The sequence below is a fragment of the Musca autumnalis genome, unplaced genomic scaffold (assembly GCF_047663935.1).
Source record: "Musca autumnalis isolate F117 unplaced genomic scaffold, ASM4766393v1 scaffold_5, whole genome shotgun sequence".
Lineage (NCBI taxonomy): Eukaryota > Metazoa > Arthropoda > Insecta > Diptera > Muscidae > Musca > Musca autumnalis.
Window position 1 is genome coordinate 144730414 of NW_027412088.1, and position 15318 is coordinate 144745731.

Here is a 15318-nt window from a genome sequence, read left to right on the forward strand (position 1 = left end):
ACATAAGATTTACTCATTGCTATGGGATCATTTATTTTTTATAATTTTTTTATTTATAATTTTACAATATTCATATGGCTGGGGGCCATCCTAATTATTGTTAGTTTTTTTTTTTTTTTTAAATCTGTCTATTCTATCATAGTTTAGCACTATATTAAGTTAATCTTCCAATACATGTATAATTGGCCTTAAATGGCTTCCTTTGTATTGAATGTAAATAAATTGAAATCAAATTCCATTTATTTGCAATGACATTTTTTCGAAGGAGAAAACGAATCAGTAGTGCGATCTCTAACTCATTTTTTGAGTTACCGACAAAAATCTGTGAAATTAATTAAAATTTAACGCGAAAGTCTTGTCTAGTTCAATATACCAGCAATATGAAAGCCAATGCGGAGAATATACAGCATTTTTTAACCACAAAATAAATATACAGATCCTGTCGTTGCCATGAAATTTCTTACGGAACTTACGCAGAAATTTTAAATGCCGAAGTTATTTGGTATTTCATATACGGCCTTATTCTGAACGAAAATTCCCCTTTCGCCTTATTCTGGAGAACATTTCACAGTGAATTTTTTCGCATTCCGTCATTCACCTTATTCCAAACGATGTTCGAAATCGGAAAAATTTCACAATTTATGAGAAAATTTTCGCCAGTAATTTGAAAGCGAGTTGATCAATATATTAATCAATTGGAGCAGTTAAAATATAGAAAATAGGAAAATTTTAGAGAAGTGTAATAAAATAATAATCTGTGAATTTTTTTATATTTTTATATATTTTAATAAATTTAGTGATATAAAAGTAAGTTATTCTAGCTTAAACTACACCATTTTCACATGTAATTCGAAGAATTTCAGTTGTAATTTGATTATTTTATTTGAATTTCCAAACATTTCACTTGTAATTTGAGAATTCCAATCGTAATTCGAATTATTTCATTTGTAATTTAAGAATTCCATTTGAAATTCGAAATATTTCATTTGTAATTTGAGAATTCCAATTGAAATTCGAATTATTTCATTTCTAATTTGAATTGTTTCATTTGTAATTCGAATTTATCCAATTGTAATTTGAATTTTTTCATTGGAAATTCAAAATGAAAATCTTCGATTTACAGATAGAAATATTCAAATTACAAATAGAAAAATTTGAATTACAAATGAAATAATTCGAATTTCAATGGGAATTCTCAAATTACAAATGAAATAATTCGAATTTCAAATGGAATTCTTAAATTACAAATGAAATAATTCGAATTTCAATTGGAATTCTCAAATTACAAGTGAAATGTTTCGAATTTCAAATGAAATAATCAAATTACAAATGAAATTCTTGGAATTTCATGTGAAAATGGTGTAGATTGGCCATGGCGGTTCGCACATTTTGACGTTTGGTCTGGGAAATGGTCCGATTATTGTTTTCGATGTAACACCTTATTATTCCACCATGAGATTGACCTATTGAAACGTCTGAATTCTTTCCAACGCATTTTTGGTAATGGCTATATCACACATAATAGTTTTGAAATCTGGAAATCAATTAGCATGAAAAATATTCGTAGTTTTTTATGGCCATGTTTCACTATGTCGAACGAAAATGAAAACGAAAGAAAAACTGATTACCGCGTATATGATTTTTAAATTTTGTAGTTGTTTTAAAGCAAATACAAAGTGAATATTGCCATGAAAACCAAAGTTTAGGTGCTTTTCGTTCGCAATAATTTTGTTTCGACATAGTGAAACATGCCCTATTAATATACTTACAAACATTTCGGCATCTCAAGGGGATTGCTCGCATCTCGAAGAATTCTTCTAATAATTCGTTGTTCCTTTTTGCTTCTTTGACATTGTTCAATGTTTATATTTTCTGCCATCATCCAAAAAACAATATTAGCCATTTTATTATGCTTATTGACAAATTTAAAAAAAAAATTTATTACATTTTCTTAGTCCCGGGCCACACTACAGTAATTTCACTGAATTTTTGATATGAAATTATGCGTCTCTAGATCGACGTCCATAGTAGAGTAAAATCATAAAATTGCTGTAGTGGGGAATTCGATTTAAAAACACCTAATTTCATGAAATTTTTGAATGAAATTCACGCTAGTGTGGACCGGGACTTATAGCACCAAAATAAGCAATTGCAACAAAGCGTATAAAGGCCTGGGGCCTAATTACGACATTCGATTCGATCGAGAATTTGCTCGTGAATGAAAAAATCGAACTATAAAAACATATGTGTTCTCCAAAGAACATTAAGAAGGTAGATGGTAAAAAATTTGTTTATTTTAAAGCAAAAACTAAAAAACAAAATTATTAACGAAAAAATTTAAATATTTGTTGAAATCACTGAATAATACTGTTACGGAATTAGGTTTAACTAATCTCCGTGTAGACGTTGTTTTATTCCCCAGTACGATTTGTACCAAATAAAACAGGGTTCGTTTTAGATTACGTTTCTACAATGCTTTATTTACTTTATTACACTTATTCGGAACCGACTTTAATTACTAGCACACAGCAAGTCTCTAGTTAGCACGCAGCAATTCTTTAACCGATCTGTTCAGTTCAACGCTTAAAACACAACTACTTAATGTTGCCATTCGTAACTCTATTTATACCCAAAATCTCCTTGGTCTAGAAATAACTAGAACATATGGCAACCTCTCGAATCTATGCAGCGAACACACAGACACACATTCGCACTAAGCGAACAACCATACTCACATACATACAAGTAGACAAGCACAGTAATGACGTAATTACAACAACAAACAACTACACGAAATACAAGAAGTAGGAACTAAACGATAATTACATTATTATGGCAAAACAAACAAAAGAACATTAACAAAAGGTAATGTAACGACTAGAATGATGAAGAGAGTTCTACATGGTAGTTGTTGTTGCTTAAATAAAGTAACTGCGTAATACAAACTTTACGTTATAATTCAAATTTTTAAATTAACGGAAATTAAACTAAACTAACTTAAACCTATCAGTTACATTCGTAACATTGCCTCCCGCTTAAGCCTGTTCGTCCCGAATAGGCACAGTTCCCTCTCGGTGGTATGGGCATTGGTAACACTGCCTCCCGCTTAAGCCTGTTCCTCTTGACTAGATGCAGTTCTCGTTCTGTAGTGGTGGCAACTGATTTAGATGTACCCTCTACTGCGTCAGCTTTGGACTCTTGCTCTTCTGGACGACGTTGCTTTCTCTCCAGGAATCGCGATGCTATACCTTCTTTCTTCGTGGTCACCTTCCTAAGTGCCACCTGGTCTTCCTCGGACTTGCCCTTCCTTGCTGTACGGCCGCTTTTCGATAGACCTTTCCTCGACGTACATCTTCTCTTTTTCCTCCTCGTCGCGAGATTTTTCCACTTTCCTACGGGCCAATTGTCAGCGGCTTCCACCTTCAGCGTACGGACATCGACAGCGATCTCGCCGGATTCTGCCTTTGGGCGATGTTTGCTTTTCTCGTTGTAGCCCACACTTATCGGTATTTCCACATTGGACCAAGTCATCACACGGTGCTTTATGTCCAGGTTGATATCGAAGGCAATCATGAAGTCTACACCAAGTATGACTTCGTCCACAATATCGGCCACTATAAAATCGAAATTTACAGATTTTCTACCCATGCTCAGCCTTTGGTAGGCCTTTCCATGCACCGTTGTAGTCTCGCCTGTGGCCGTCCGCAATTTGACTCCATTTAACGGCAATACCTTCCCTTTCACCAAATCCGGTCTAATAATGGACTTTGTTGCACCGGTGTCCAATGTCAAGGTACGCAATACACCATTGACGAAGCCTTTAACCGTTAGGTTGTGATTCTCCTGCTGGACTATGGCTATAGAAATTGTGGGACCATCGTTTTCATCCTCTGCCAGCGTCGCCTCGTGATTGACGGAATTCATTTTATTTGATTCACCTGATGTCTCTCTTTCCAGATTCTTGGCCACCGGTTGGTCGTCGCTTTTTGAAGGCGGTGAGGTGGATCTGAGCCTTGGTCGTTGCAATATGCATTCTCGTGCAATGTGTCCAGCTTTACGACAGTTGTAGCAAGTCTTTCTCGTTTTACCAGCCCCTCGTTTCACACGCATTAGTGCATCCTTTAGCGGATCGACAACGGTCTGGGAATTGTTGTCCTCAACTTGCAGCCTCCGCACGTTGTAATCTTTAGGTTTCACCAGCATCTTCGCGGTTTCTTGGGCCAGGGCAAATGACACGGTTTCTGCAAATGTTCCTATCGGTGCCGCATACGTCGCAAATTTTATCTCTGAATCACGAATACCACTTGCAAATGTCTCAATCTTTATGCGGTCCACCAATGGATGTGTCTCTCCTGGATATGCCAACTGCGCCAACCGCTCTATATCAGCCGCAAAGTCTTGTAAGGTCTCATTTGGCTTCTGAACTCTTCCCCTCAGTTCCATTCGGTAGATCTCTTGCTTGTGTTCACTACCGTACTTACGTTCAAGAGCAGCCATTATATCTCCATAGTTGTTCCTAGAAGCGGCGGGAATACTCTGTAATACGTCAGCAGCATCACCCTTCAATGCCATAAGGAGTGATACCGCCTTGTCGTTGTCGTTCCAAGAATCTCTAGCAGCCAATGTCTCGAACTGTAATTTGAACACATTTAAAGAGGTAGAGCCGTCGAACACTGGAGGCTTGATTTTTATCGTGTTATGAATAGCTCTCACTGGACCGCCTTTAATTTCCAGTTCCGACATTTTCTTCTCTATGCCCAGAATCTTCTCATCTTGAGCCAGAAATTTCTCGTCAACAGACAAAATCTTTTTATCCAACTCTTTAATTTGTACCTCCACGTTTTCTACTCTCTTTTCAATCACCATCGTGATGTTCTCGAGTTTCTCGTTAATTGTTCTAGAATTTGCCTCTAGTTTTTCTTCCACGCCCTTAGAGATTTTTCTAGAGTTCTCTTCTAATTTGTTATGTAACTATGTCGGGAGTGAAAAGGGGGAATGAGGCATACCAAGATGTCGCTGGTATACACTTGCCATTGAAGAAATTCGGCCTAGCTCAGTGGCCACTCCTGACTAGCCATAAACAAAATTGATTCATTATTAATTCGCAATCACAAACAGGATGCTTTATTTAAAGAAGAAAAAAATGATATGATGTTGCTGTTGTTGATATGGGTACCCAAGGTGTTTGTTGGGATACCATGCCCTCCCAATGGATTTTCTACAAAATCCCCAATGAGTCTCATCGATGATGATGACTCCCAAAAATCAACCACCGGCTGCCTTATTACCCCCTACATTACCTTATACAAGTAACTAGCACATAATGACTAATGGTCAACACTATTCAGATTCAGAATTCATTAATTTATTCATAGCACATTCGAATTATAAGATAGGGTGGTTCGATAAGGTATGGTTTCGGAAATCGAATTACAATTATTACTTCCAAAATGGAAGCCAATTCATTTAAGAAATCATATAAATATACGTTGTATAGAAATATATCAATGTTCATACAGGTATACGGCTAAGAATATAGATAGCTATACTCAAAAGATGTATATCCCACATATAATAGTGCTAAATCATAAGTGCTCGCGTGTGTAACCATGTGGGTGCCGAATAATGCGAAATACGGTGAACAACCAAGTGTAGTGTGAAAAGTGGACCTCAAAGAACATTCTATGGATGATATATTTCGGTCCCAATCGCGTTGATCTTCCGAAACATAAGTTCGGATCGCCGCGATTATAGTCCTATTTACGCGTTCCGATGCATTCGCCTGTGGCGAATACACGGCATTTCTAACCGGTCGGCATCCATATTTATTTAAAAATGAAGAAAATTCTGAGGAAGTGAATTGCTTTCCGTTATCGGAATGAACAATCTGTGGCACGCCGTATTTGTGAAATACCTCGGATTCTAAGAATTTGATAACGTTTTTCGAGTTCGCCTTGGCTAGTGGTTTCAATAAGACAAATTTTGTCAAGTGGTCTAACACAATAAAGATATACGTGTTTCCCAACCTTGACCTCGGAAAAGGTCCAATAAAATCTATAAAAATCTTTTGGAAAGGCCTATCGGTAACGGTTTCGGTTCCCATCTTGGGTCTTAAAATGTGATTTGGGGCTTTGGATTGTTTACAAACAATGCAGTGGTTAATAAAGTTTCGAACTTGTTGGGCCATCTTAGGCCAATAAAAATATTGTCGCAAAACCGCTATCGTTTTCCCAATGCCGCAATGGCTTTTTACCGAAGAAACATGAGCATTTTCAATAAGAGACTGGGTTAAACCAGGGGGAATCCACAGTTTCCAAATGAAATTCTCATGCACAGGCGTGCCATCGGATGGTAAAGTTTTTTTATAAACGAAAGAATCAGATATCTTCAAGTCAGGCAGGCTATCATGGTTCTCTGACACCATTTTGATCAACTGCAAATATTCTTCGCTCTTAAATTCTGGCGACTCCAAATCAATAAGAGGGTTTTCATCTACAAACATGTTAACCTCATCCAGATGTAAGCGCGAAAGGGTGTCGGCAACAACATTTTGCGAGCCTTTGCGGTGCTGTATGTCGAAGTTGAAGGCTTGGAGCTTCAAACTCCACCTTGCCAACCGACCACTGAGGTCTTTTTGCCCCATCAGCCATTTCAGTGCGCTATGGTCCGTTACCACTGTGAAGGGCATAAGTTCAATGAACGGTCTGAACTTCTTCACAGCACTGATAACGGCCAAGCACTCACGCTCAGTGACGCTGTAATTCCGTTCAGCCTTCGACAACTGAGCGGAATGAAAGGCGATGGGACGCTCCAACCCCTCAGCGTCTAGTTGGTATAATACAGTACCAATGCCTACGTTGGAGGCGTCGCATTGCACATAAAACCGCTTATCGAACACTGGATGATTAAGAACAGGAGTTGTAGTGAGTGCCAGTTTCAATTTCTTGAAAGCCTCAATAGCTTCTTCTCCAAAAGAGAATGATTTGCCTTTCTTCAAGGTATTAGTAATAGGAACAGAGATCTCAGAATAATCACGAATGAATCGTCTGAACCATGATGCCATGCCTAAGAATCTTCGAACTTCTCGAGTATTCCTTGGTATTGGTATATCTGTTATTGAGTTTATTTTGGAAGGATCTGGTTTTAACTTCCCTTCACCGATGATGTATCCAAGATACCTTAGCTCACGATGACAGAACTTTGACTTTTTCAGATTTATGGTCAGGTTCGCTCTGGACAGCATCTCTCCCACCTTGCGAAGCAGACTGACGTGTGTCTCAAAGTCTGGAGACACCACAAGGAGGTCGTCGAGATACACGAAGACTTTATTCTTCAGGTCCGGTGAGATCACCTTATCCATTAACCGACATAACCGTTGGGCTGCGTTGCACAACCCAAACGGCATGACGGTAAACTGATAATGCGGTCTCCCCGGCACTGTGAATGCGGTCTTCGGTCGACTGTCAACTGCCAGAGGAACCTGCCAGAAAGCGTCCTTTAAGTCAATACTTGAAATAAAGTACGTATCTTGTAATCGTCCTAAAAGAGCATCAATGAAAGGTAACGGATACGCATCCTTAATGGTAACATCATTTAGTTTACGTGCGTCTAAGCAAAGTCTATTTTTCTCCCCTCTTCGTACGAGCGTGACCGGCGAATTCCATGGGGAGGTACTGGGTTCAATAACTCCTAAGCTTAGCATGCGATCAAGTTCCTGGTAGATCAAAGACTCGACAGCTGGTGACACTGGGTAGTGACGTTGTTTGATCGGAGTCGCATCGCCGGTGTCGATAACGTGCTCCTCCAAATCTGTCTTGCCAAGACCATATTTTTCAAAGTCTTTGAAACTTTGTTTTGCTTCTTCAAGCAATGTCAACTGATCTGGCGATAAAACGTGCATGTCGGAATCTTGAACTTGGGAACTGATCTCTAAACTGCTTATTAGCTTCGGAGCTACCTTGAATTGTTTCCAGAAATCTACACCACAGTACATGGAATTCTCTAGACCTGGGATCAGATAGATCTCCATGGTCTTCGTCTGCCCATCGTACGAAAGCTCAGCGTTGACTTTGCCAGCACATGAAACTCGATGTCCATTAGCCGTACCAACGCTACACTTATATACGGGAATAATATTCAGATTCAATTTTTCAACCAATAACAAACAATCTTTACCTAAACAGGTGACAGTGGCTCCACTGTCGAAAAGAGCTAACACAGATATACCATTAACAAGGACCTCTCGAAAAGGTCGCGGATCGTCGGACTTCATATTGCAAAAAGTGGTGGAAGATAACGATAATCTCTTCTGACATCTAAGTTTATATCTCTCACGAGCTTTCAAAATTCTTTTGGAAACGAAAATTTCAGGTTTTATCGAAATTTCCGAGTTAAAAATGCGCTCGCGGGCCTTCCTGTAGTTCGCCATGCGTACATGGAAGGGTAGGGTCAAATCAGGTTTCGTTTTGGCAAGTTATTGGAAAGTCTGGGTAATATTCTACACGGATCAGAAAAGATTGGGTCTATAGAAGTGGAAACATCGGATGAGCTTAGTCAGTCCACAGTCTGAGTAGCTGTGGATTCGGACTTAGAGGCATTAGAAGGACGACTAATTTGTTTGCAATTATTGCATTGTGGAGTGGTAACCCCTGGAGATCCACAGCGGAAACAAAATACTGAACGATGAGAACTAGAACAATTCTTAAAAATGTGGCCATTGCTGCCGCAATTCCAACATCGTGAAGGCTCACTCTTGGAAACACCAGTTGGCTTCTGCCGTAAACGCAACTCCTCAACATCATGGACTAAATCATCAAAATCAGAATCGTTAATTTCATTTATCATTCGAGGGGGTTGGCCTGTTCTGAATCTCATCGACGATTCCCTTTCAAGAAACTCTTCAGCTTTCCTAACTTCATTTCGGAATTGTTCCACCGAATAAAAAGTGCCACTAAATGTTAAATGGGCAAGTTTGGGTTTCAATCCAGCTTTGAGGATGTCTATAACTTCAAAATCTTTCAAAGGTTCCCTTAATTGAGTACGCAGATTATTTATAGCATCTATATATTGTGTAGCAGACTCATCTCTCCCCTGCTTCCTGTCCATAATCTGCCTCATTACATCAAGATTTGATTGAAAACGCTGGAATTCCCTAACTATACACAGCTTTAACATCTCCCAGTTCAAATTTGGATATTGACGGATCAGACCCCAGTACCACTGACAAGGACGGCCTTCCAGTAAATGATGAAATTCATCAACCAATTCTTGTTCTGGGCAGCCATAACTATTTCGAAGCCTTTCTACTCGAAAGATGAAATCTTCGACATTTGGTGTCTTTGGGGTAGCATCAAACTTAATGCCCCACTTACTGAGATATGGATACCTGGGCCTACTAAAATCTTCCCTATTTCGATTTGGAACTTCCTGGTTTCTACTACCCGATCCTGCATGTCTGGTATCGGTTTGTAGTGGTGGCAAATCATGAGGCCAATCAATGCTTTGAGAATGTGGTTCTTGTCTGTTAATAGGATTAGCTGGAGGAACGGAAGATTGAGAAAAAGCAGCTTGAACTGCAGCAGCAACCGCTTTCTGCATTTCCTTTTTCATGGTTTCAACCATTGATGCTTGGGTGGCCTCTAAGGCGGACTGAACTACCTCAAGAACTCCTGTGCTACTAAGTCTTTCAATTTGCTCATCATCATTGCCACGAATAGTCAAAGGGCTAAAAGAAGGTCTAGTAATTGTGCTTGGTTGCTCATTTACTTGCGAAAGAGTAGGTGGACTTGCAAATTCGTTTGGTGTAGGCGGATCATTGCCATCAGCGCTAGCAGGGATACCTGATCCGGTACCTGGTTCTGTTCCAGCAGCTTCTCCTACTGCTTGGCTTGTCGACCTGGTAATAATGCTGTAAGTTTTTGGCTTAGCACCTGTAGCAGGCTGCATGATGTCCCACAAATCAACAAAAGTTACAAAAAAAAAAAAATGTCCTTGTACTACTCAGTCCAACAAGAAATTCCAATAAAAAGCTCAAAATCCAAAAATGTCTTCTCTAATGACCGACAGGTTTTCAAAAAGGTAGGTATGATACCATAAATTCAACAAAAATACCAAAGATATATAGATGACAGTCAATCACGGTTACTGCCTTAAGGTTCCGAAAAGTCCAATATAGAAAATCTCATACGCAACAAAACTCAATATGAAAATTTAAATGGTTCCAACAGGTCAGGTATTTCGAAACAAGATCGAACCCAAAATCAATAAATCATGAAAAGTTTCTCCAAAAGCAAAAAAAAAAACTCAAAAATCCTGTAAAACAGAATAAATTGAGACAATAGATTATCTAGGCTGTGGTAGATCAGGGTAAAAGTTTGTAAGTCCGGGTAAAATTAATTCGAATAATATTCGAATCAGAAAAAGAAAGGTCTTAGCTGGTGAAGAACAAAAAAAAATATAGGACTTCGATAGGCTCTTCAGTCCTCTTCGCCTACCCCTATTGTTCTATGAGGTAAACTGTTCAAAACGTAGGAGTGATTGTTGCCGGTTAGAATTTCCTCACAGAGTTTCTCGAGGTCTCTTCAGTGTATCTTTAGTTAAGCATAGAACGGCTTTCTAAAGATACACTGAGAAATCGACAACCAGACAACAACCAGTCCTACGGTAAATGCTCCAACTCAAGGTTGAGCGCTGCCGTCCGAAGGCTCTCCAGACTAACCGCCCCTACAACCTTAAGGTACTTCAGCAGACCTCGAGTCGAACTGAAGACCAGTCTTCGGGTACAGCTAGTCCAGTTCTGTGTACACCCTGTGTGTACGTGAAAACAAACAAAAATATATTACTACTTAAAGCTTATATATTTTAAAAGTAAGAACTAGCAATCGGTAGCTTGAGCCTATCAAACCCCTCCTGCCGTCTTTTAATCAAAAAGAAAAAAACAAATGTCTTGAGGGCGACGACCCTATGCCTCACGCAATCGGAAAAAGAAAGATAATTAGAACCACGGCAGAAAATCCAGCAAAGTGAATAGTAAATTACTACCACCTCTGAAAAATCTGACAAAAACTAATGCACCACAGATCCCAATTGAAATCTCGAAAGGTTTCACCAGGTTCCACGACGATGCTTCACATTCAATTCTCAAACCGGAAACAGGAAAAAAAACAAGTTTGCCAAAAGATCTTATCAGTGCAGGTGCCAGAAAAAAAAAAGAAAACTAATATGTCTTAAATGCGCCAACAATCGAACAAAAATCAATAATTTAATTTCCAAAAAAAATTCCAGAAAAATTTCCAATAATCTCGGGTCAAAATTATTTCATAAAATGTATAAGGTAATTGGTAGAAGGTTAAGGTATCAGCCAGGATAAAAAAAAATAAACAACAACAACAAACAATCATTATCATCTTCCAAAAGCGCAGTCAAAATTTCTCCCAAAAATTTCAATTCTAATAAATCAATATATTAAAGCATCTATAATATCGCAAATCATGCAAATGATCATAAATAATCAACTGCAGATGACAATATATTATAAAGCTTTAAAGAAAGTCGAAGTATGAATTCAATAACGCAGAAGTTTTGTCACAAAATTGCAGCTTGACATAAACTCATGCTTGCAAGACGACTAAAACTCTTTTCCTTTAAGTTGACATTCAAGAAATGATGTTAAAATTTAATTGACCTTAAGTCGCAATTGGTATGTTGTAATATAACAACAACTCAAGACATACTGAAAACCAATCAAACAAAAATTCATACACCTAATGTTCAGGAACAATTCCCATTGATGGGGGTTGAACCTAAGACATTGGCTTGGACGTTGGGCGCCATTGTTATGTAACTTTGTCGGGAGTGAAAAGGGGGAATGAGGCATACCAAGATGTCGCTGGTATACACTTGCCATTGAAGAAATTCGGCCTAGCTCAGTGGCCACTCCTGACTAGCCATAAACAAAATTGATTCATTATTAATTCGCAATCACAAACAGGATGCTTTATTTAAAGAAGAAAAAAATGATATGATGTTGCTGTTGTTGATATGGGTACCCAAGGTGTTTGTTGGGATACCATGCCCTCCCAATGGATTTTCTACAAAATCCCCAATGAGTCTCATCGATGATGATGACTCCCAAAAATCAACCACCGGCTGCCTTATTACCCCCTACATTACCTTATACAAGTAACTAGCACATAATGACTAATGGTCAACACTATTCAGATTCAGAATTCATTAATTTATTCATAGCACATTCGAATTATAAGATAGGGTGGTTCGATAAGGTATGGTTTCGGAAATCGAATTACAATTATTACTTCCAAAATGGAAGCCAATTCATTTAAGAAATCATATAAATATACGTTGTATAGAAATATATCAATGTTCATACAGGTATACGGCTAAGAATATAGATAGCTATACTCAAAAGATGTATATCCCACATATAATAGTGCTAAATCACACTTCGATTATAACTATCAAAAGTCCTATTCTATCGAGCTCAATTGATTAGGATCATATTCATTCCTTAAAAGAATGATTTAAAATTTTGAAAACGGTTAATAAAAAAAACATGGGATACACATTAACAATGTGTTGCGCTGCTGATTTCAGATAAATTATTTCAATTTGCAAAAGGTTTAAGTACAAGGAATTGATTTTAGTTCAATTATTTTTATATAAAGAAATTTCAAGATAATTTATAATTGACTTTAAAGGTCATACAAGGTTAAAATATTTGTATAAATAAATTACACAAAAAAAAAATTCATAATAATTACACAAAATGTACACAAAACTGGACAAATCACGTGCAGCAACCCTCAACTAAATTGTGTTGTAAACGTGTGTATAATTACTGGGTCGGAATACCAAAAATAATATGGATTTAAATTCCAGATAATTTCGTAGAAAAAAATCAAATCTGTTTGTCTTTAGGTCCTCGGCGTTCTTAAAATGTATTTGTTAAAATTACACTTCAAAATTATGGTAAATGAATTCAAAGAATAACTTTGATATTATTGTGCCGAAATAAAGGCTTTATTTTGGGGTTATAGACGTCTGGTCTCACCTAAGGTTTCTACAATAATTAATTTATCATTAACGCGCCATTATTCATGAACCCATTTCATTCGGGACAAACAAAAATTGATGCGAAAATATTTCTATGAATTTAAAATCCGCAAAACATTTCATATATTTTTCCTTTTTTTTTTCTTTTTTATATGGTTTGCAAAAATGAGCAAAAATGTCCTGAATAAATTCTTATTCCAAAAGGATCACAAGTAAGGAATATGATGACTGTACAAGTTTCGTTGGGTACCGTTACGGCACGTGATGTTGACCCGTTACAAAATCCACTACTTGTATATAGGGATACACACATGTACATATATAATATTATATACCCTTATGTATATAGGAAATACATAAGGTTATATAAAAAAAAATAACAAATTAGTTCGGCTGACCGTCGAATGATTGAAGACAAAATTTAGATTTCATATTTCCCTGCCTGTGGCAGAAAAATATGCAATGCTAAAAACAACACGATGTTCAGGATACACACATATTCAGACTCTTCACTTTTGTACTTATCTGTACTATCCTGGCCGGCTACTTGTCGTGTTATAGCCCAAGTTGTTGTAGTTGTAGGCCAAAATTGCTGGTAACTGTTGTTCTTGATCTAAAAGCAGGCTAAAGTTGAGTTGGTATTGCCCCACAGGAATGATGAGGACTGACAATGACTTTAGCTTCTGAACTGCACAAAGATTCGATAGGCAAGGCTAAGGTGTCACACAAAAATGTAATGATTTCCGGAAAATTTTAGGCAATGACGGTGGCTACGGCTGTTGTCCAATATTTGAGAGGGAATGTATGTGTGGGCAGGTGTTATGGCCGGGCAAAAAAAATTTCCCCAATAAATTCGTTTTGTGAACACGGGTGGCTTTTACAAAGAGAAAAGCCTTAAATCGGTGTTGAAATTATTTGCACTGCACTCATGCCTAATGTGGTGGAATTTGGCGGGGAGTGCTGTACCGAATTGTTAATGCCAACCGCTATGTGCCTTTGGTCAACCTGTTGGGTAAACGCAAAAAAAATTGCACACGCCAATGTTAGTATGCCGGTTTGGCAAAACTAAAAATTCCACACTAAACTCACCCTTTTATTGTTGGTTTTTAATTCCGCATTTATTTTAATGTTCCGTACGGAAAGTATTTAATAATTATTCCCGAAGATTAGAATTATGATATTCTCGAACGGGAGCTATTCAAAATGGCGGATTTGTACAGCAAATTCTTGATTTGCAAATTTTTCCTTATTGGACGACTGGCCGGTTTGCGGGTAAAATTGTAATGAATGCATTCGTATTCGGCGTTCTTGTCATGCCCGAAGTTTGACATTTCTATTTACAGTGATGCCACATTGTCAAGAAAAAGGAACGAAAATGTGTGAAGGGGAACACACGATAAGTTTGTGTGGTGTTGCACACAATCACGACGTCGTATACGCAGCGGCTTACGCCGTTGTTATACAAGGTTAACATAACAAATTTTTCCTCTAATTTTCTGGAATTTTCTTCGCTCATTCGACAATTTTCTGCTTTCATTTCCATCATAAGTCTAGAAGTTTCTTCATTCTTTCTAGACATCTCTTCTAACATTTTACTGGAATTTTCTTCAACCATTCTACAATTTTCCACTTTCATTTCCATCACAAGTCTGGAAGTTTCTTCATTCTTTCTAGACATCTCTTCTAACATCTTACAGTTGTCAGATTTCATTTCCGCCATAAGTCTGGAAGTTTCTTCATTTTTCTTATTCATTTCCAGCATCATCATAGCCAGCATTGATTTCAAATCGTCACCCCTGGCAGCTACCGACGAAACTTCCTCAACGCTGGATTCGTCCTTTGCCGATAACTCGACTTCCTCCTTACCGTCGAACTCATATTCATCGATGTTCATTCCACGGCGCTCGAACTCTTCCAACAAGCGTTTTTGTAGTTCGGCCTTGTTGCCAGTAGAACACAACTCCAACTTACTTAGCTCCTTCTTCAAGTCTTCCACTCGTAGATCCTTAAACTTCATTGTAGGATGGTCGTAATCTCACTGCTGACACCAATTGTTACGGAATTAGGTTTAACTAATCTCCGTGTAGACGTTGTTTTATTCCCCAGTACGATTTGTACCAAATAAAACAGGGTTCGTTTTAGATTACGTTTCTACAATGCTTTATTTACTTTATTACACTTATTCGGAACCGACTTTAATTACTAGCACACAGCAAGTCTCTAGTTAGCACGCAGCAATTCTTTAAC

General features: G+C 37.9%; 3 protein-coding genes across 3 annotated transcripts in view; all 3 read right to left on the bottom strand.

The window, feature by feature from the left end:
- The window catches only part of Orc6 (Origin recognition complex subunit 6), a 213059-nt gene that overhangs the window by 28895 nt on the left and 168846 nt on the right, over positions 1-15318 (bottom strand). The window lies entirely within an intron of this gene.
- On the bottom strand, positions 1372-5207 carry LOC141406395 (uncharacterized). The gene is made up of 3 exons (XM_073991737.1): positions 2486-5207; positions 1770-1872; positions 1372-1534 (listed from the first exon to the last, which is right to left on the bottom strand). Exon 1 carries the CDS (start codon positions 4864-4866, stop codon positions 3007-3009), a length of 1860 nt encoding a protein of 619 aa, XP_073847838.1. The 5' UTR covers positions 4867-5207; the 3' UTR covers positions 1372-1534; positions 1770-1872; positions 2486-3006.
- On the bottom strand, positions 12218-15225 carry LOC141405655 (uncharacterized). Its single transcript, XM_073990252.1, has 2 exons — positions 14161-15225; positions 12218-14076 (listed from the first exon to the last, which is right to left on the bottom strand). Exon 1 carries the CDS (start codon positions 15086-15088, stop codon positions 14405-14407), a length of 684 nt encoding a protein of 227 aa, XP_073846353.1. The 5' UTR covers positions 15089-15225; the 3' UTR covers positions 12218-14076; positions 14161-14404.

Coding starts and splice junctions, on each gene's coding strand:
- LOC141405655 (XM_073990252.1), bottom strand. CDS start 15,088: ATGAAGTTTAAGGATCTACGAGTGGAAGACTTGAAGAAGGAGCTAAGT.
- LOC141406395 (XM_073991737.1), bottom strand. CDS start 4,866: ATGGTGATTGAAAAGAGAGTAGAAAACGTGGAGGTACAAATTAAAGAG.